The sequence below is a fragment of the Mchenga conophoros genome, linkage group LG11, assembly GCF_057382185.1.
Source record: "Mchenga conophoros isolate Kocher_MC1m ecotype Shallow Benthic linkage group LG11, M_conophoros_male_GT1.1, whole genome shotgun sequence".
NCBI lineage: Eukaryota > Metazoa > Chordata > Actinopteri > Cichliformes > Cichlidae > Mchenga > Mchenga conophoros.
This window is the reverse complement of record NC_140536.1, coordinates 4,351,681-4,373,438: the sequence shown is the minus strand read 5'-3', so window position 1 is coordinate 4,373,438 and position 21,758 is coordinate 4,351,681. Positions and strand designations below refer to the sequence as shown.

Here is a 21,758-nt window from a genome sequence, read left to right as displayed (position 1 = left end):
AAGGGCAAAAAAGAAAAAAAAAAAGAAAAAAAGTTTCGAGTCTGATTTCACTTCTGTCAACTTGTTATATGAATGCAGTAATCTTTATTACTGCCTTTGGACATCATCTGTTAACCCATCTGATCTCTAGCTGGTAGGGATCAGCTACCAATGGCTTTATCGGGCCAATGTAAATATAAACCATACACGTTTATTACAGCTACTCACGCTTGGTATTTTTCCATATACAAATACCCTACACTTCAACTGAAAGAAAATACAATTATCTGGAAAATACTCCTGGTTAAAAGTGGTAAGCACCTCTCAGTCTACCCAGAGACAGCAAGGAGAGATAAAACAGAGTCGTCACTGATAACGTTGGAGCGGACATTTATGAGTTTTTTGTAACTAATTTTTCCCAGTGACAGACTGACAAACCTTTCTGGGTTGTAGTCTGCATCTGACTGTATGACAGCTGAAATCGGCTCAAGGCCATCTGTGCCCCTAAGCTGAGTAAATGATTTATGAGGAGTGTTTCATTATTGGTGACAACCCCCATCCCCAACCTCTGAATCTTGGAGAACATCAAACAGGACTTTTTGGGGGGGAACAAAATGTAAACAGTTAATTTTATGGATATTTATGCAGCTGAAAGTTTTAGTCCAGAGAAGAAGACAGACCGATAAAGCTGACAAATGCACAAATCTACTTACTAATCCTTAGTAAAATGTCCCTCACGTTTCACCAGTGCAACCAACATTAGTAATTACTATGGTATTACCCAGTAGTGAGGAAGGACAGATTGATTTATTTAACATTTGTTTAACATGATCAAGTGCACAAGTGACTGCAAGAGAGTTCGAGTTGCAATAGTTACATCAGTACACACTAGCATTGTAACAAAACACGTGCCTTAAAGCAGATCCATCCACAGTAATGGTTTTTGATGAATTCTAAGAAGAAATGCAACTTTTGAATAATTCATTTTCAGATCTAGCATAACATTGCGTGGATAAATGATTGATTGTATTAAGATGTTCTGTAATATTGATTTCAGACCTGAACATTTTCAGTTGGGTTACACTGTGACTGAGCCACCTCTCTGTGTCTTGGTGCAGAGTGCTTTCCATCTGTGACACCGTGTCCTTGTTTGGTTATTTTTCAAGCCTTTCTGCTTTATTAAATATTTCACGCTTGAAAATTGAAAAGCTGAAAGTGAGAGTGCATGATGTGCAACCAAGGTCACGACTCAGATGATCACATGGCATCACAGAGGACTTGCCTTTGTTGTCCTTCCCTTCAGTTAACTTTATTGGGCACTTCTGGCACTTTCTCAAATGTGTCTCTTTTGTTCAAATTGAGTCATGTGCTTTCTCATCTCTTCACATCGCTCCAATACATCCTTTAATCACTCACTGCCTCCCCTGCTGTCCACTGAGGGCTAACAAATGAATCCTTTCACACTGCCACCACACATGCACAACCACTTATTGGAGTTCTACCAAAATGGAATTTCAGGGACAATATCACTGCAGTGAAGCTACCGACAGGCATCATTTTTGTTGCAAAACCTTTAACTTTGACCGCTTGAATATTACAACATTCCAAAAATAGCCCTGAAGTCATCAGTCCTCTCATCTTAAAGGTTGAGGATTTCTCACATAGTGCAGAAGCAGCAAGTTTCCTATGTGTAAAACACAGACTCCTAACCGTTCCTGTGTTAGGACATTTAGATTTCAGAATAACATTTTCTCTCTAAACTGAGGAAGCTCATACCTCATACCAATATTCATGGTCACAGGGAAAGTGAGACTCTCTCAGATTGACATCCTTTCTACTCTGGATCAAAAGGCCACATCCCAGTCACTACAGTTTAAGAGCTTTCTATTAATGATAGTGTTGACATAGTAGTGTGATTGCTAGAGGCCAGCCACACTCATTTGTCATCGAGTTTGAACAGAAGGAACTATCGATGGGAGTTGAATGCACAAATAAAAAGAGGCATCAATAGCACTCGCTTCTGCAATTTCCTTGTTAATCTTTTCTTTAAACATCTTTAAAACGATCATTAATCACACCCTTTTTTTATTATAGCCTCTTTCAAATGAGACCAACAGCATACATATGACAAAAAACAAAACAGTCCCAGTGAAAGCCCAGTATAGTCGGATGGGCGGCTCACAGTCCATTAATCTCACAGTTCCTGAATCTGATCCACACCATAGAGGGTGGCATCAAGATGACAAAAACATTCATTAATGCATCTTTTCATTTTGAAACCACTGAATTACAGCCCACATCTGGAGCAGATTTGGTGATTTATGGTTGTTTCCCCCTGTTCAAATGTAGTCAACCAAATCAAGCTTTGAATGCAGGACAAAGGCTAGGACGATGAAAAATAAGGAGAGAAAAATGGCCACATACACATCCACAAAAAGAGCCTGGATAAGAATGACTACATAAACGATTTTGGAAATGGCGTAGAGAAAGTTTCCAGATTAAAACTAACATCGTTATAGTCTGCAGTGATGCAATAATATATATTTGGTGGCATTGCTTTGTTCTGATAATGCCCCACCTTCTCATATGCATACATAGAAAGCCAAAGTCAGGGAGGGAACAGCAACACAGAGCAGAGCAGCCACCAGTAACACCAGACACAATGACAGATACAGCATGAAAGGTGAGGGAAGTAGCAAAGTGACTTCATAAGCAGCTGCTTAGAAAGGGTGTCCTATATAAAACTTGATGTGTAGAAACGTGACCGCTGAGCCACCTTTTCCTAAATAAAAGTCTTACACACCTGCCAAATAAAACATCAATTCCAAAAAAGTTAGGACTGTATGCAAAATGTAAATCGAAGTAGAGTGTAGAGTTTGCACATCTCAGAAACCCATATTTTATTTAACACATATACAGCAGATTGGGCTGAAGGAAAACACTTTGCCCAACCTGTTGTTTAGCTCATTTTGGCGCCTGGACTCTTCTGCTATGAATCAGTGATGCAGACTTTTGAATTGAGCACTGAAAACAACACAGGATCTATGTTTTCTAAAAATAAGATTTAAAATTTGATTTGTCCTTAGCACACAGAGATTCCTCCAGATTTTCATAATCAAAGTCATCACAATTTTACATTACTGTTAGTATGAACAGAATTATGAAATTGTTCCACAAACTGTTTTAGATACAGTTTGTTGAAATTCATTGCAACAAACTGCATGTGTTCAACTGTAGTGAAATATCTATTAAATTTAATTCGTTGTCTTTACTGCAGAGAAACTCTCCCTCTCAGAGATGCTCTTTTTGCTATTGACCTGTTGCTAGTTAACCTAATTGACAAGAAGAATTTCCATCAGCTTTTTTCTTTTTAATAGCACTTATTTTTCCAGTCTTTTGTGCCAACTATTTTCAGACAGGTTGCTGTCATATTTTTCAAGACAGTTAAATATCCAAGTTTAAACATTTCATATTTTTTGTATTTTCTATTGTGATGATAATATGGGTTTATAAGCTATGCTGATTAGTGCATTATCTTTTGGTTTATATTTCAAACCCAAATTTTTAGGAATCGCTGTTGTCTGAAGATCGATAACTACTTTTTTTTTTACTGGCAAATCTGTGAAATGCAGATATGTAACAATTAAGGTGTGAGACTTGTGTTTTTTATTGTACAGTTGTGTTTTAATAAGAGTTTGCTGCTTCTAGGGCAGTAAGGGTTAAAAGTGGGGTAAGATTATTCTTACTTATACTAAATTTAACTTCAAGGCAATCATCATTTGCATTTGTATCGAAATACAAACCTCCCCTGATGAAAATCTGATGAATTCCACACCCACCTTCTGCCTTCTGCTTAACTACACAATAAATAAGCTATTTCCTGCAGTACCACTAAACAGTAACTCTGCGAGGTAAAATGCAATGTGCAATGTTGGATTATGTTTTGACTGCGAACAGCACACACTGAGATTGTACAGCTACCCATAGGAGGCAGCAGATAACAGCTCTCAAACACTGCAAAGAGCTGGGCTTTGCATAAATTTTTAATTTACAAGAATTAAAGGATTACAAGCTACCAGGACAATCAGATAAATTCCCTTTTTCTTTGTAGTTTTACTTTGGTGACCTTTTATGCTTATGGCTGTATGAGGACAAGGAAATGCTTCAGAACCCTCTATAAGAAGCCAAACTCCTCATCTAGGATCCATCCGCTAGACATGAGCAAAGCTTGTGTGCTGCTGGACAGGACCTTCCACACACCTGCAGAGAGGGAGTGAAGGAAGCTGGAACACAGATTATAATCTAGGAAGTCTTTGGTTACTGAGGGTCCTGAGACTACAAAGGTCTAACTGCAAACAACATTTATCCTAATCAAGCCTCGTCCATCTCAAATATCTCACCTCTCAGCTCACCTCTCAGCCTCTATACTTTCCTTTATCCTCCCCTAACCTCTCTCTCTCATCTCTATGCCTATTGTCTTTCCTTCATCCATCATTCACAGCCATCACCCCTCTGGTCCCCTCTTTGCTGCGCAGTTGGCCATAACCATCTGACAGTCCGACCTTTTCACACAGAATCTATTACATCTCCCCAGCCACTCTTTATCTTCATCTTCCAATTCACTCTACCAGTCACCAATCCAACCAAATATTCACAGACTGCTTGCCTCCTCCATTTGAGGTCTCACACAGTTCCAATGTCACTCTTTCACTCTGAACATAGGATTATCATCTATGAGATGCTTTGCCAGGATGGGCTGAAGCAAACAGGGAGAAAAGCCGTAATGTGTCCTTCTTTATCGCCACAGAAGCCAACAGTGGATGTTATATTTATTTTTTATTTTTCACACCTTAAGGCACAAACAGCCCACACCCCACTGATGAGAACCATAAGCAGGATTATATAAGGATGATAACTAGCGAAGAGGAGGCTGGAGCGGCAAGGGGATATTAGCTGCTTCGGAGACTGGAGGAGGATAAGGCACGAGATACCCACCACAACATCTTCTCTGCTTGGTTGGCTTCCCACGACTGGCTCAGTATCAGCCCACTATCAGCCTGGGGAGGGAAAGATGGGGAGGCAGCAATGGTGGCTCAGAGGAGAAGTGGGAGGAGGAGGGCCAAGGAAATAAGGCCACAGGCTGATTAGGAAAAGTAAGTGAGGGAACAGAGAAAAAAGAGAGATAGATGGAGGAAAGGTTAGGGGGTTGAAATGGAGGGGGTGAGAAATGTTCCATCCCTCTGGCCATAGTCCTGATGAAGCCGGGATAGAGATGTCAGGCCACATCCTGTCTGCTGGGGGAGGGGGGGGGGGGGGGACTGGGTTCAAGCAGCAGACAATTACACTTCAAGCCACAGGCCCTCAGCCAGCCCAATGCATTTTTGTCTTTCTCTCCATCTCTCTTCCTCTTTGCTCCCCCTCCCCCCAGCTCTGAGTATCCTCAAAGCTATCCAGTATCAGCACCACTTGATTCTCCTCTGTTCCCAAAAGCTTCCTGGAGGCCGATCAAATGTCTCTTTCTGGACCGCAGAAGGATGAAATATGGTGCAAGGTCACAGATCTTGCTTACATCAGATGACACCTTAAACCTTCCATTTGCCTCTTTCTCCCTTCTATAGCCAGTGCACTCGAGGACAATTGTTCTCACTTTTCACAAATAATACATATTTTCTCCAGCTTGATTGCCACTGAAGATGTCATTTTGATGTCACTCTCCATTACTTTGGAGGGAGCACCATGTTAAACACCACTGATGACCTACTGAGGTTCAGCCACAGACCAATCTAGTGCAAATAGTTTGTTGAAAGCATTCCTTGTTTCTCCTCATTTTACAGGAAGGCAGGGATTTTTTGGGAAGAGATGCAGTTGATATTTTAACAGTGAATCAACGGCAATCAAATACTTTTAGCAAAAACAACCGCGAACGCATTTCTACTTACCATTTATCTCAACATCTTTTCCACTCTCTTTCACACTGGGTAAACAGTTTTCAAGATAAACTCCATTGTGATAGCAGCTATCACCCTCACTCAGTAGTGGTGGCTGGTCCCAGCATAAACATGGAGTCTGCATGATGCCACAGGGTCTGTTGGATGTACTGGAGGTTAAACAGTCCTCAAGCCACTGGCACAGCATCTGACAGGCTGCCATGCTAGGGTTGCGCTTCCCCACCACCAGATACTCTGTCTTGAAATCTCCATTTCCCTCTGTGATTGCCATATCAGCCCTAGGATGTCCTTTCCTCATTTGTAGGAACTGTTTCCCAGCCTCCAGGAAGGCCACAGGCGCAGATGTATCACAAAGCCTCACAACTTCATCAAAACTCTCCATGCCCAGGTAGGTGCGTGTAGTCTCCAGGAAGGAATCATACTGGAATGTGCGAAGCTGCTGCGCCATACAGTGCTGAGTGGGTTTAGTCACTTTGATGAAGATTGTGTAGCGTCGTGGATCGGGGTTCTGTAGGGTCCAGGAACAAGGCACGGCGGGAAACACTGAAGAAGACAGGAAAAAGCCAAAAAAGCGGCTTTGGACTACTGTGGAACACAAATCAGACTCTGGGCCAGAGGGGGCTGCATGACAACAACCCCTCATCAGCAGAAAAAGGGCAATATGCAAGAATAGCATTGGGAGTGGCCACCTTGCCTGGCCAGGAACCAGAAGAAGAATGCTTGTCATGGTGTGTGGATAAATAGAAGGAGACACCTCTCTCTGACTGTGGATGAGTCAACTTCCAGCTCAGTGTGGTGAGGAAAGAAGAAGGAAGAGGAGGGGGAGTATAGATTCTTTCAAAAACGCAGTAACTGGCCCATGGCTGCGTCAGTCGACCCTGAGAGTCACAGGAACCTGCAAACAGAGAAAGGACAAGATATAAATCTGATCACACAATGGTACTGGATTATACTTATTCTGTTTATCTGCATGATGAGAAATCTCACTCAGCTATTATTGTTTATGCTGCAAAATGAGAACGACTGTGGTGACTTGGGCTCTGTAGACAAACAAGAAGACGAACAGCAGCAGATGGAAGGAGGGAAGCTGTGATTTAGTTTAAGTTTTTCTTCATTATGTGAGTTCAAATTGGTCTCCTCCTGAGAGACAACTGTTTTCCTCATATGTCTGCTACCATATTTCATCCGGCAGCACATTAATTTGTCCAATTATAAGACTATTAATTACAAAAAAGTCAACACCTGCAGTCATTCATTAATCCACTTTATCAGGGCCCAGCAACAGACAGAAATGCTATGATCACTACTTGTACTTGTGTTTGCTTATTAAAGCCAGAACAATTACCTTATGTATTGCTGTCTGAGACACTTTGGAGTGTATTCCACTTTTGACCCATTTCTTCTTTTAAACTCTTCTCTCTCTCTCTCTCTCTCTCTCTCTCTCTGTCTGTCTATTTTTACATTATATGAAGGACTGCGTTTCACTGAGTAGCTTTGCTGCTTTTAGTAGTTAAAGATCAGTACTACCATATTGACATGCTGTGATGTGGAAAACAGCTTTAGAATGGTAAACGGCATCATTCAGATTTACATTGCTTTATTCCTCTTGTAGTGAAAATTAAATCGTTTCAGCTGAGTGAACAAATTAACTTCAAATGGGTGCTTTATAGGAAATTGTTGAATCCATTGTTTAAGGTGTTCTATGAAAAACAAAAGGCAGAATGTTCAAGGGAGATCTGAACAAAGAAACAACACAATAACATGAAGACATGACGAAAACAGGTTCAACTGATAGAAGTTTGAAGAAAGTGATAGAAATGTGTTCGGCAACCTTCAAGTGTAAGTTGCAAAAACTTTCATATACATTTCACGGTATTTTGTGTTTTAGCAGTCAAAAGGAAAGCAGTTGCTGTTTGTCATAAACCCCCAGACTGACCCAGCAAATATTCAAAATTTTATTATAAAAACTATAAAAAGAAAAGGCAACACTATTGGCAATATTCTGCTTTCTGAAACACAATGAATATAAACCTATTGTGGTATTTTTGTGGCTATAGTTTAGATCCATGGAAAATGACAATTTTTTCTTTTTCTTACATTTTATTTTGCCTCTATATCACCAAAGTGGATTTTAAATCAAATGTCAATATGCAATTAAACAGCAAACCTTCAACTTTAATTCAAGGGGTTTAACAAAAGTCATGTTTTAAGGATTTAGGAATTAAAGCTATTTTTAAAGATAGTCCTCCATTTTCAGAACTTCAACAGTAACTGGACAAATGAACATAGATTTACATGTAAGGATTGGTTTAAATGGATGAAAATCCTTGGCAATGACTGCCTGAAGTCTGGAAATCACGGACATCACCAAATGCTGTTTCCTCCCTTGAAATGTTCTGCCAGGTCCTTACTGAAGCCGCTTTTAGATGCTGCTGCTGCTTGTTTGTGGGTTTCAGTTTTGTCATCAGTAACTGAAAAGCACGCTCTGCTTGACTGAGATCGTGTGACTGAGAAACTCTTGGGTTGCTCTTTGGGTCGTAATCCATTTGCACTATAAAATGCCATCTGATTTGTCTGAACTTCAGCAGAAAGTGTAACCCTGTACACTTCAGAATTTATCCCACTACTTCTATCAGCAGTAGCATAGCACTGTTCCACTGGCAGCCATGAATGCCCATGCCCATAAGATTACCTGTTAAACATGGTGGAGGCAATGTGTAATGCTTTGGCTCAATGTGTGTTCTTTTCCTTCTCCATACTTTTCTCTATCATTCTGGCACAAGTGCATCTTGGTTTTATCTGTTCAAACATTTTATTTCAAAGCTGGGTGACTCCATTCAGATGTTTTGTGCCAAAATCTGCGCTGGCCCTGGTGTTCTTGAGTGTAGCTGGCATTTTGCGCCCTGTCTGGATGCATACATAGCAGTTGCAAAATCACAGACTTAAGATAATGAGAACCAATTTCTCAGATGTAAATTCAAACAACAACAAGGTAAATATGGCACTATAAATTGATAGCAGGCACAACTGGATCTCTGTCGTGGACCTCAATATGGATTTCACATAGAGAGATCCTGACAGCAATTTTGTTTAGTGTAGCCAAGGAAACTAGCACAATGTGAAACCTGTGCCGGATTAATCAAAATGACCTGTGTGTGTCTGTGTTTGTCTATAGGGAGGCTTGAAGTGGGATAGCATTAAAGATACAGTAAGCTGTTGGGACTCAATAAAGATGAGCTATTATAACAAATGAAACACAATCTAAACAGAAAATTTAGAAAGCGGTCTGTAGTGTCTCTACAGAATGGAGTTTCATTTCCAAGCAATGTTAATTAAGCAAACCATAATCAACCTATACAGCTGGCATTGTCAAACAAGAGCATTTTTTCTTTGACGATAAAAATGAAGCCACTCCGAACAGCTTTGGAACTTCACAGATCTCAGATCACTGTAGTAAATAAATGATGAAGATGATGATTTGTACAGAAGAAAAAGAAATGCTTTTATATTTCATGGTGTATTTTAAATGCTTTGTGTAGCAACTTTATAGCTGCCCGTTAAATTAGGAGAGATACAATAAGCTGATTTAACCACACAAAATGACCACACTCCCTTACATCTGTTTTTTTTTAGTTCCAAAAGAGGAAGAGAAGCCAATTTTAAAAAGTAGGCATTTCTCCAAATCCTGAAATAGCAGAAATTTCTGTATATTAACAGCATATGAACACCCTTAAAAACTTTATGTTGCTAATCATTGTTCATCCGTGGCTACTGCAATCTGTATTCTTGGATTGTCACTCGTGACATACTGGACTTTCCTACATTTGTCAGCATTCCTTTGAACAGAACATTTGAGATAAGTTTTTTCAAAGTTGAGTTTAAGGGTGTAAATTAAAAAAAACAACCCTCTGATTTGGCAAAATATCAATCTTTAAAATTACTGAAGATTTACTATTAGTAATTGGGGTTCTTTTTTTAGCCTTTTTATGGATGTTAAAAGATTTATAACTAAATGGTGCTCCTCTGGTGCAGTGATTCTTCTAGTCTCCTTTCATCTTGCCGTTGCTCACACCTTGTCCTGTTTCACCTTGTTTTTTCCTGTCTCATCCTGGTGGCTCTCTAATTTCACCAATCTCTTTCACTAGACAAACCTGACATGAGTGAATTAAATCAACGTTTAATGGAGGATAAAGACCTGGTATTGACAGCTCCACCTCTTCTTTCTCCAACCCCTCATTCACCCACCCATTTTTCCAACTCCTCCTGCTCTTAACAAATCTTATTACCCAATGCACAGCTGCCTGTTCATGTCAAAACTCCCCTCATTACTAGGGATGGGTATTGATAAGATTTTCATGATTACGATTCCATTTTCGATTCTGTTTAACGATTCGATTCTTTATCGATTCTTTTTAAAAAAGGAGAACACTAAGGTCGATTAGCTTAGAACTTTGTTTTATATCTTCTCTTTGAACAAGATAGAAATGTAGGAGTAACATGGCCTTACAAACCCAGCAGTGAGATCTTAAGAGATCCACAGCCTACGGCTCTTCAATGGGGTGTCACAGGGTCCCCAGGAAAAAAAATTGTAAATGTAAAATAATAAAATAAATATTCTTCTGTAGCAATAACCAAGTATAACATAAATTATTCTGTAGCAATTACACAAGAATATCCAGTAATGTCCCTTTTACCACAAACTTAGTCACTGCTCGGTGACATTCGTTTATCCTGGCCTGAAAGGAGACGCTACCGGTAGACTGCAGTGAGAACTGCCAGCATCTGAGCCAGGCTCTGTCTGTCTCTCTCATCATGGTCACTAAATGCACAGTAATGGCAGGTTTTGTAATAAGGCAGAACGCGCTAACATAATATGCACTGTTAGTTGATTATTTACCTTAATTAACGGGAGAGGACGTGCAAACGATTGAGATTCACGAGTCCGGAGCGGAATTAAAAACATGACATTCATTTAAGGTTATCGTGTGTTTTGTGAACAAATGCTTTTGCATATTTGTAGTGTTTCCTCCCTTAAATGAAGTATCTACTTTGCAAGTATTGCAAGTTGCCCTGTTGTCATCAGTTCTCGTAAAGTATGATCAAACTTTTGAGCGTTTGAGCCGCTTAGGCGCCGTGTTTTCTGCCAGTTAAATGACGCTCCGTAACGTGGTGACGTCATTCGGGGCGACTGGAATCAATAAGGGAATCGTTTGCAAAAATGGCAAACAATTCCAATGAATTGAAACAGTGGGAACCGGTTCTTAACAAGAACCGGTTTTCGATACCCATCCCTAGTCATTACTGAACCCTGCCATTTCTTCAAACCCCAGCACTGGCACACACACAGACCCCATACTGTCACATATCGATCTTTGTGTTTGAAAAACTTGCAGACCCAGAGCAGCTATTAACACACTTTCAACTACTGGTGTAAAGAAGAATAAGATATGGCAGTGAAAGAAATCAGAGTTGAGGATTAATCTCATTGTTTCCTGTCAATTAATCAATACACCCCTTTGAATCTCTTCTTTTACATGCTGCATTATGGACAGGGAGTGTTTTATCTTCCCACAGAATAACAGAACAAGATACGGACACTGGTTTTCTTAGGCATTCTCTAAATTCGCAAACTTTAGCAATGGTGACACAGAAAATGGGGTATTTAAATAATTTATGTATTTTTAAAGCTTGTTTCTTCGTTTGGTAGAAGTAATAATACATTCAATTAAAAGTGGTCCAGTGTGTAATGGTTAAGCCCATTTTCTTTCTTATGTCTTATGTATGAGCATGAAAAGCACACAGATATGGCAGAATAGAACCAAAACATAAAGATTCATGACTTGACATAATATTCAAATCTACAGTGGTGTGAAAAGTGTTTGCCCGCTTCCTGATTTCCTATTTGTTGTATGTTCGTCACACTTAAATGTTCAGATCATTACATTAACTGTGGTGTATTACATCTTTGAAAAGTTGAGTTTAATTTCTCTAGCCATTACTGCCACACCTGTTCTCTATCAAGAACTCACTTAAAAGGATGCGCCTGACAATATGTGGAGTAGACCAAAAGACCCTCAAAAATCAGACATCATGGTGTGGCCCAAGGAAATTCAGGAACAAATGAGAAACAAAGTCATTGCAATCAGCTGGTCTGGAAAAGATTATAAAGCCATTTCTAAAGCTGTGGGACTCCAGCAAACCACAGTGACAGCCATTATCCACAAATGGTGAAAACATGGAAAAGTGATGAACCTTCCCAGGAGAGTTCAGCTGACCAAATTTACTCCAATAGCGCAGTGACGACTCATTCAAGAGGTCACAAAGCCCCAGAACAACATGCTAAAGACTGCAGACCTCACTTGCCTCAGTTAAGGTTCATGACATCGTCATAAGAAAGAGACTGCGCAAAAAATGGCCTGCATGCCAAAGTTCCAAGACCAAAATCACTGCTCAGCAAAAGGAACATAAAGGCTCATCTCAGTTTTTCCAAAAACATCATGATGATCCCCAAGAATTTTGGAAAAATACTTTGTTGTGAGACAAAAGTTACATCTGGTATAAAAGTAACACAGCATTTCAGAAAATGAGTGTCCGGCTATCTGTTCGTGACCTCAAGCTGAAGCACAGTTGGGTTCTGCAGCAGGACAATGATCCAAAACACATCAGCACATTCACCTCTGAATGGCTTAAGAAAAACAAAATGAAGGACTTTGAAGTGGCTTAGTCAATGTTCTGACCTGAATCTGATTGAGAAGCTTTTTAAGGCGGTTCGAGCATGAACTGCCTTAAAAAGGCCTGGTTTCAATGTGATGCCCCCCGGCTTTTCTGTCACTCTTCACTGCACTCTGTAATAAAGCTGAAAAAGACCAACAAAATAAAGGTACCAGGTACAGATAATTACTTGCATTCCTGAACAGAAAAATTACTTGTTTAAAAGTCAGTAATGGCTGAATGTTGTGCTGGATTAATTTCTGACTTCCACTCAGCAGTCCAATATGCCGTCTTAAATTTGGGTATTAAAAAAAGTCAAATCATGTTGCCTAATAAATAACAATATAATTTTAGTTTTAAATAGGGTTTTGACCTATTTAGAAATTACTTGTCTTTTATTGTTTTTATGACAGGTGGTCTAATAAATTTGTTAAGCACTGTATGTTGACCTTAATACTTTGAAACTTTACTGTCGTATTATGACAGAAAAGCAAAACCTTCCCCCTCCAACAGCACATTTTGTAATTATTCACAGTTTCTGTTTAATATCTTGGCTTCTGGAGGTAATTTTTTGCCATCAGCATCAAACTCCCACCAAATCTGGCAGATATTTCAATTCACAGTGAAAGCTGCCAGTTCTTTAAGTGACACTCATATGTTTAGCAAATGCCCAAAGGAACACCGAAGGATTTATTTCCCTTTTTTTTTTTTTACTTTTCCAAAAACAGAAGTTGCTAATTGATGACAATGCCTGTACAAGTATAGATTCAGTCCTGTACACCGCTAAAAGAGTATATCTGTATTCAGAGCAAAAAATGCTTTACTGGGTGCAAAATTTAGTATTCTGTAGTGTGGAATTATTCATTCCTTTCAGCCTGTGGCTAGCACAGCAAGCAATTAAAAGAACAAAGTTGTTGCATTAGCCAGCAACCTAGGAGCATGAATCCATGTAAACATGCCCAACAGGCTGAGTCTGTGAGCGAGTCAGAACAATGGCTCAATCAAAGGGAAGCCACAGTCCCTCAGACAGAAATGCATAGAGACAGAGAGAATGATGGAGACAGACAAAGAGAACACTGATGAGAAAATGATAGAGTCGCGTGGAGCATCAGTTCTCACATCAGCAGCACAGGGATTACAGGCTGATTAGCAGAGTACCTCTGGGACCTGCTGCCACACTGCCATTTAAACTACAAGGCAGAAAGCCACTGGCAGCTTTCCTCTTCTCTGTAGCAAAAATTGAGTAAAAATGCTCTTCTGTGTCAGCAAATTCTTTCACATGCAAAATATGTCAGCAGGGACAACATTTCTCTGTCTTTATTTGGTGGATACAAAGCACCAAGGCTGTTCATTTCATGTATACAAGGCTCTTGTGAGCAATCACACACAGAAGAAATGGGGAAGGTGGGAATCACCTACAGTAAAGCAACTAGGGAAAATCCAAAATGAATTCAAACTTGTGCACCCAGTTACTGTTTTTTAAGTCATTAACGATCTATGCTCTACAATCATTCTATCACAGAAAAAGGAGAGAAATCATAGAAATTAAAGAAATCATTAAATGCCTAAAACTGCCTTCATGCGCATGATGAGTGGATGTTAACTTCTGACCACAACTGTGCATACATGAGAGGCAGTTTGTTCCGTGGTTAGACTTCCCTGACTGATACATTGTGAAGTCACAGGGTTGCAAAGAGATACTCTCCAGTAGCTACAATCATTTTGTGTAGTCAGTGGAGAGTGTGACGGTCTGTTTCCAAGATGAAGTGTCTGCCTAGAAGATAGTACTTCAATGACTCCACAGTCTATATCATTGGAAGACACTCCACTTTCTAGAGTGGAATATCTTTACTCTCTGTCGCACAGCTTTCTTCTGAAGAAAATAACTTGATGTCTTCCTCCATCCACCTCCTACAGCAGTACTGTCCCTATGCCCACTCTGCATTTAACCCATTCACTCAGTGAAGCAGTGGGCAGCCATTGGGCGCCAGGGGAGCAGTATGTAGGGACGGTACTTTGCTCAGGGATACCTCAGGGCAGCCGTTCAGTCGATTTGGACCTTCCGATCATGGGGCCACCACTACCTACTGAGCTATCCCTGTCCCTGAAAGGCCTTGTGAAATCCAGAGTGTGAAGAACTGAGTTGCCTGGGATGGCTGACTTCAGCTCAATGGAAACCCTGTCACGCATTCGTTAAGTCAGTGAGGGCTGTTGCTGTGAGCGAAATTGTACAGAAACATACACCTCCCTGTATGTGTCAGGGACTGGATAATCATGGATAGCGGAAAATGGAAAGCGGAGGAACGCCTTCCTCAGCTGAGTTTTGACTTGATACTCCACCAGCTTTTTTGCCGGTAGGGTGAAGTGAGCCACATGCTCTGCCCAGGTCTGGCTAGCTACCACCACGTCATCAAAGTACACTGCAGAAAAAAGAGTGGTGATAAACTTGCTTCTCCCCACTTTCCACTCTCTTCACTGATGCCAGATATTGGATAGGAATCTGACTTGGAGACAGAGTTGAGATATCTTTAGTCAATGCAGAGCCATCTACACCATAATTGGGTTGATGCTTCAAGTATCTGAATTGCCAAGAGTAGGTCAATCTCCTTCTTTAGCTGTGGCAACAGGCATTCAGAAATTCTGTAGAACTTTGTGCAGGGTAGAGTTTTGCCCCTCAGGGAGACTTCAACAGAGTTATAAAACTAACTTTTCTTATAACAATAGTGGATCAAGGTCTTATATCTTCCTACTGGGAAGCCTGGGCATGAGTAAGAGTTACTGAATCTTGCTCTGCTTTGCTTGTAGGAAATAATTCTTTTCCCTGTACTTCATACTTTAATTAAAATACTTGATGGGTTTTTCTTTCTTCCTATCAGATATGTAATATTATTTGACATTACCAAGGCATTTTGGTACACTGTAAGGCCCAGCCCATTTGGCCAGCAGCTTGCTGTCACTTGCATTGAGCAACAACAACACCTGCTGTCCTGGTTGGAAAGCCATTCCTTTGTTGTACCAGGTTTTCTGAGCTACTTTCATGTTCTGCTGTGCCTGTGTGGTCATTTTCTACAGTCTGTCTTTTATTTTCTGCACATAAGCCACAATATCCTCTCCATCTGCTCCTGGATGTTCTTATAATAAAAAGATAGCTCTTTCAGCAGGTCCCCTCTGAGCTCTCATGGTAACCAAACTTGAAACTGCAGATTCTGAGTGTATCTACAGACTCATTTCCTAATTTGAAGCAGCATTCAGATCTCCTTGATTTTCAATGTGTATCAGTGGAATCCTACCATATAACACTGTAGGAAAATCTAGACCTAAAACAGGGCAGCTTGTTTGCTAAACCCACTGACAAGAGGAATGTCTGGCTACCTAGAGTCAAACAAACATCGGCCATGAAGTAATCCTTCTCATCACCATGGAAACAGCTTAGCCCTTTATAACTGGAACCCGTGTCTAAGAGTGTTTATGCTGGTCATTTACTAGTACAGGTGCTATGTTTACAGGTTCTGAGGACTGAATACAAAAGGGATGCCTTTCTCTGTGTAGTTCCCAGGCAGTCTAAGAAGCTTGGAAAGAAAAGTGTCTGGATTTCTTCGAGTTTCTTAAAGATGTTTCATCTGACTTCTGAGAAGCTTCTTCAGTTCTAAGAGCAATTGGTGGAGAGTCCCTGATTTTTAAGTCCCTAAGAGGGTCATGGACACAGATGGCTTCTTTCATTGTGAGAAATCCATACATGGATTCTTCCAATGTATCTGTCTATCTTTGAACAGAGGGGGTGGCTTGCGACACCAACTGTCTGGGATCTATAATCCACTTTTGAAAGAGACACTTCCCAGATGCCTTAATGCCCACTTACATCTTGGATCATTTGACCTCAGTATGTCACATGATAGGGTGGGGCAAGGTCTCACAATGGGTTCTGATTGCGACCCACACCCGTTTTCATGCCTTGGCTCATGTGATTAGGCAGAGGATCTATAGGGGTTCCACAACCCTTTTAGGGACACTCCCAATAGAGCTTAAAAATCTGGGACTCTTCACCTATTGCTCTTAGAACTGAAGAAGCTTCTCAAATGAGAGGTGAAATGTCTTCAAGGAACTTAAAGAAGTCCAGACGCTTTTCTTTCCAAGCTCCTTAGACTACAATGACCCGGATGGCTGAAAACCTTCAAGACATAGAAAGTTGTAATGAGTATGACTTACTTGATTGCAGTAGTAACACCTGACATCTGATTCTGAGAAAACTTGTACAAGTTTATCTTTCAAATCTTTAATCTTTCAAATTCATCATTCATAAATATTCATTTTTGTTCCTACAGCTACTAACTCCTGCTGACTCCAAACCACTTAATTAATCTGCAGCTCATTTAGATAGTACTATCCAGCCAGAAATTGCAATGCACAAAACTGTTATTGAAAAATCTATTTTGTTTTATAGGAATGTATTTTTCATGCCATTGAGAAGTTTTAACTTTGAAGTGAACAGAAATAAAAGAGGTGTAATAACATTCAAACAATTACATATCTTAACTCAGGATGAAGGAAACAGTTTTAAGGATTTAAAGCACAATTTAACAAATGCAGTGTTGCAGAAAGAAAGAAGTTTGAATGTGTACCATAGTAACAGTAAAATTATACAGCTGTGCCATAGTTAACTACAAAGAATACCCCAAACCTGTAAGGTTTAAAGCTTGCATTTACAACAGCAGATCATGCAGAAAGTTTGAGTGCACTTAAAAGCATTATTGATGGCTGCAGTACACTTGGAAAATGTATAGTATTCAGTAACATTTTGTGGATCCTTCATTGCAAATCTCTTTTGCATGACATCTGTCTTCAATCTGCCCATTTTCTGCACTTCCACAATACATTCCTGTCCTTAGCTATGAAAGTTAATAGACAAATAAGCTAGGGGAGAACTCGACAAACTGCTGCTGTTTCTGTGCAGCTGCACCCTGACGACTGCTATAACAAAACCTGTGACATCTTCTGAGGCTCCAAAATTAAACAGATAATCATCTGTCTCTGTTGATGAATGTGTTTACTGCGGTAAATGTCAAAACCTTTCTAATAAGCAGAGGAAAGATATGTCTCACACACACACACACACACACACACACACACACACACACACACACACACACACACACACACACACACTCGTTCACCATCATTCAGGTACATGTTTCATTTCAGCTCCCGCAGAGCTCAACAGAATGTTTTACAGTTAAGGCGGGGTATGTTTAATTGATAAAAAGTGATGCAGAATATAGTCACTGTGCAGGCAGTACTTGATTGCAAAAAAGGGATAAACAATTAATGAAACGATGTGCATATATGCTTATCATACTGGCATTGCGTGCACTCCCATATGGAAAAGAAATAGTAAAAACTTATATGTGATTACTCATGAAAGTGGCCACTTTCTCATTACTTTCATAAGTAATGAGTTTCATTATATAATTTTTCAAGGGATCTTATATCTGTTTTCACTCTTGTATGCTTTTCATACAAGTTTCACACAAGACAGATACAAACTTTATAAGATTTATATATATCTTTTCCATATGGGCTGTTTTGTTCAACATTTTAGAAATTCTGCTGTGCAACCTGTTTGTCTTTTTTTTCTTCTAAGAATGGGGCTAAAGGGCAGCATGCAGTGGCACCAGTTCTCCTGAAAATTTGCATGAAAAGGACCTTGTCCTTTAGGTCTTGGAGTCTGCTTTAGATTGCATTGCATTAACACCATTACCACAGAATTTAATCTTGTGCTTCGGTGCTGTCGACATGCTGTTATGAGGCTGCAGCATCTCCTAATAGGTGTTTATGAAGGCAGAAGCTCTACAAATAAATTAGAACTTGCATTAGCCAACTTTTAAGTGGTCTGGTGTGTTATTTACTTCTGACAGAAATTTATGACTCTCCTGTGTGTGTGTGTGTGTTTGTGTGTGTGTGTGTGTGTGTGTGTGTGTGTGTGTGTGTGTGTGTGTGTGTGTGTGTGTGTGTGTGTGTTTCATGCAAGAACAGTAAAACTGCATTCAGCAAGAACCCGCGGAATAAAATAAAAGTTAATATCTCTTTCCGCTGGCTTCTGTTATGCAAATATATTGTGGAAATTTACTGAAATATATTGTAGTGTGATCTCAGTAGTTGTTTTAAAATAAGGAAAAGAGGATACAACAATTTTGAAAATAAGGCTAGAGTTTGGGTATATCCACTATCTCTCTTCACATGTCTAAATGATCTCATCCTCACCTCTCTAACTTTGCTCTACCTGAGCCATCCGTCTGATTTACTCATTTCTAATCTTGTCCATCCTGGTCCTTCCCAATGAAAATCTTAAAATCCTCAATTCTCAACTTGGACTCCTGTGTTTTTGGCATTGATCCCACCTTCGAACCATACATCATAGTAGATCTCGCTATCATCTTCTCTTTTCTCTTGCTGCTATTCTTCTGTCTCTAATCCCTGATCCTCACTCATCTCCACATACTGCACCCTGACTGCACCCTCTTCTTCACCTTTGGATAGCTAAACCAGTTATTTAAACTCATCTAACCTTATGTCTACTTGTTGCATCTTTGCTTTTATACCTGCTTCGCTCTTATTTATACACATATATTCCATCTTGCTTCTACTGACTTTCATTCCTCTTCTCTCCAGTGTGTACCTCCTCCTCTCCGGGCTTTCTTTATCCTACTCCCTGCTCTCACTACAGGTCACTGTAATGTCCGGAAGCATCTCAGCCTATTGGCTGTTGACTGATGAGGTCAGGCAGGTCTCTCTATTGAAAGACCTGCCTGACGTCATCCGTCAACCTGTCCAATACCATTACAAACAAAAAGGGTCTCAGCGCAGATCCCTGATTCAATCCTACCCCTATCCTAATGAACCCATACTGCACACCTCACGTCTTTGTCCTCATGCATGTTCTGCACCAGCTTCACATCACATTCCTGACTTCCTCATGCAGTCCAGTTGACACCATTTAAAATTTTTTTTTTTTTACCAACCTTTGATTTGAAGATTTACATTGCATTATTTAAAGAAAGGTTTTAGATGTGAATCTAGCTCTAAATAAGTTACTGGTAACCTGGCAAAACTAATGGGAACCAAAGTGCAAGTTAGTGACAACCCTGTCAGACGTCTGTGTTGTTGAGAGATATCTTGTTCCAAACTGAGGCATTCAATAGACAGACCAGCTGACTAAACTGACAGCGATCCTCATGCCAGGCTGTCAATGTCAGTCAGACATCATAATGTAGAGTACAGACATTAAACAGATGTCAGTATTGTTCATAACACTGTAACACTTAACAAAGCATGAGGCTAATATAACAGGTTTAATATCAGATTTACTTTACAGACTGTTTGTACTGTAGGTGTTGAATGCTGCTCTGTCCTTGAATGTGAAATGAAATAAGGAGACAAAGAGAAGAGACAACTAGCAATTATTCCAAAAACACAAGACAGTGGCTGTGTCGTTCATCCAGAGTTAAACACAGATTTAATTGGATTTTACAGAGATGAGACTTTATGACATGTGTAACCCCAGATTACACTCTTGTAACATATAGAGCAAACAGCATCAGTGTTTTTTAAGCAAATTAATGGGTTTAAAATGATAACTGATCCTCAGCTTTGCTGGGATTCTCTCATAGCTGCAGTCACAGTGGTGCTCTGCCCACAGCCAGAAGAGAAAGCAATGCAAGATTAGAGACATGATGCATGTGACTGTTATCTCTTACTCCTAATACCCGTACTCAGTAGGGATGTTACTGATGGCAATGTGATGGTCCTTTTTTCAACTAGCACCATAAGTCTCTGTATAATGGTTGCTTTGTTCCACGACATAATCGCATTAATATGAAAGGCAATTGCTTTGGATAGCAAGCCAGATTGCATTGAAATGAAAATGAGTTAATCAGAAAAGCTATGTGTTTGCACAAAGTGAAAGGGATTAAAACTGAAAGAGAACATCATATGCAACTCACTTCTTTCAAATGTCATTTCAGCTGTGTTACATGCAGCTATAAATGCATTATATGTAGAGCTTTGAAAGTCTACAAAAGAAATGTGAAATCACTGTGATCAATCAGCTAGATCTAAGAGACCTGCTTTATTCCTTCTTTGAATATTAAAAATATGCACCTACATGGGTTCCTGAAATGACATTTGAAGAATTTGTTAGGACTGATTTTTTTATTGGAGCTCTTCAGAGATCAAATTTTTAAGTATCTTCCTCCAGCAGTCCATATATTAAGCCTGACAAAACCTTCAGTTTGCATTAATTGACAGTTCTTATCAAATGTTGTCATATGGATGTAACAGAAGTCATTAGAAATGACCACAGATGAAATCTGCATATAGTTTAGAGAGAAAACCAGTGACCACCCAAGTTCCAGCTCAGCAGTCAGTTCTGAGGACTCAAGATTTAAGTTGTAAATCAAGTGGAAAACCAGGACAAGTAACAACTTAATGCCACCTAAATGAAGTCCTATTGTAAGTCAAGTCATCACTCAAAAACAGCAAATTTTGAATGAGTTTGTCATGATCATTCACTAGGTTCTGTATATATTTGAGTTTGGATTCTTGGTTAATATATTTGAGTTTGAGTGTCTGTTTGGGTTTTATTGTTATTTCCAGTGCATGAAGACTATTTTCTGTTTTTGCTGTTTTTTGAGATTCTTTATTATTACTCCGCTATGTGGAATTTCAATACCGGCAAGTGGAACTGACTCAAATTATTGTCTCTACAAAGGTCTACTGAAGGTCACGTAATAAAAGTCCTCAATACTGAAATTATTCAAATTGTTGCTGGTCATTTTACTTAAATAAGACCATACATCTATATTTTCAAAATACTATGAAAAACATTAACTCTTCCCAGCAGCCACTACTTGAGCTTTTATATTTACTGATAATGATAAAGCTTAAATGTCACATCCTAATGACTGACTGGAGAAAACAAATGACTAATGCACAAAATGCCAGGTGGCATAATCAAGTAAGAAGATGCTGATATACTTTGCTGGGTGGAACAAGTGAGCTACATGCTGTAAGGCTTAAGCAGAGGCTCAGGTTCAAATCTGCACTGAATGTTTTTCTCCAAGCCAC

The 21,758-nt window shown here is 39.7% G+C and overlaps 1 protein-coding gene across 11 annotated transcripts in view; it reads right to left on the bottom strand.

Annotated features, from left to right (window-relative positions):
- The window catches only part of adgrb1a (adhesion G protein-coupled receptor B1a), a 215,461-nt gene that overhangs the window by 156,723 nt on the left and 36,980 nt on the right, over positions 1–21,758 (bottom strand). For all 11 annotated transcript variants that reach the window (XM_085290572.1, XM_085290565.1, XM_085290567.1 and 8 more), the window contains one exon: positions 5,919–6,822. In XM_085290572.1, the coding sequence (XP_085146698.1) occupies positions 5,919–6,654 (736 nt within the window). In that variant the 5' untranslated portion in view covers positions 6,655–6,822. The remainder of the gene's footprint in view (positions 1–5,918; positions 6,823–21,758) is intronic.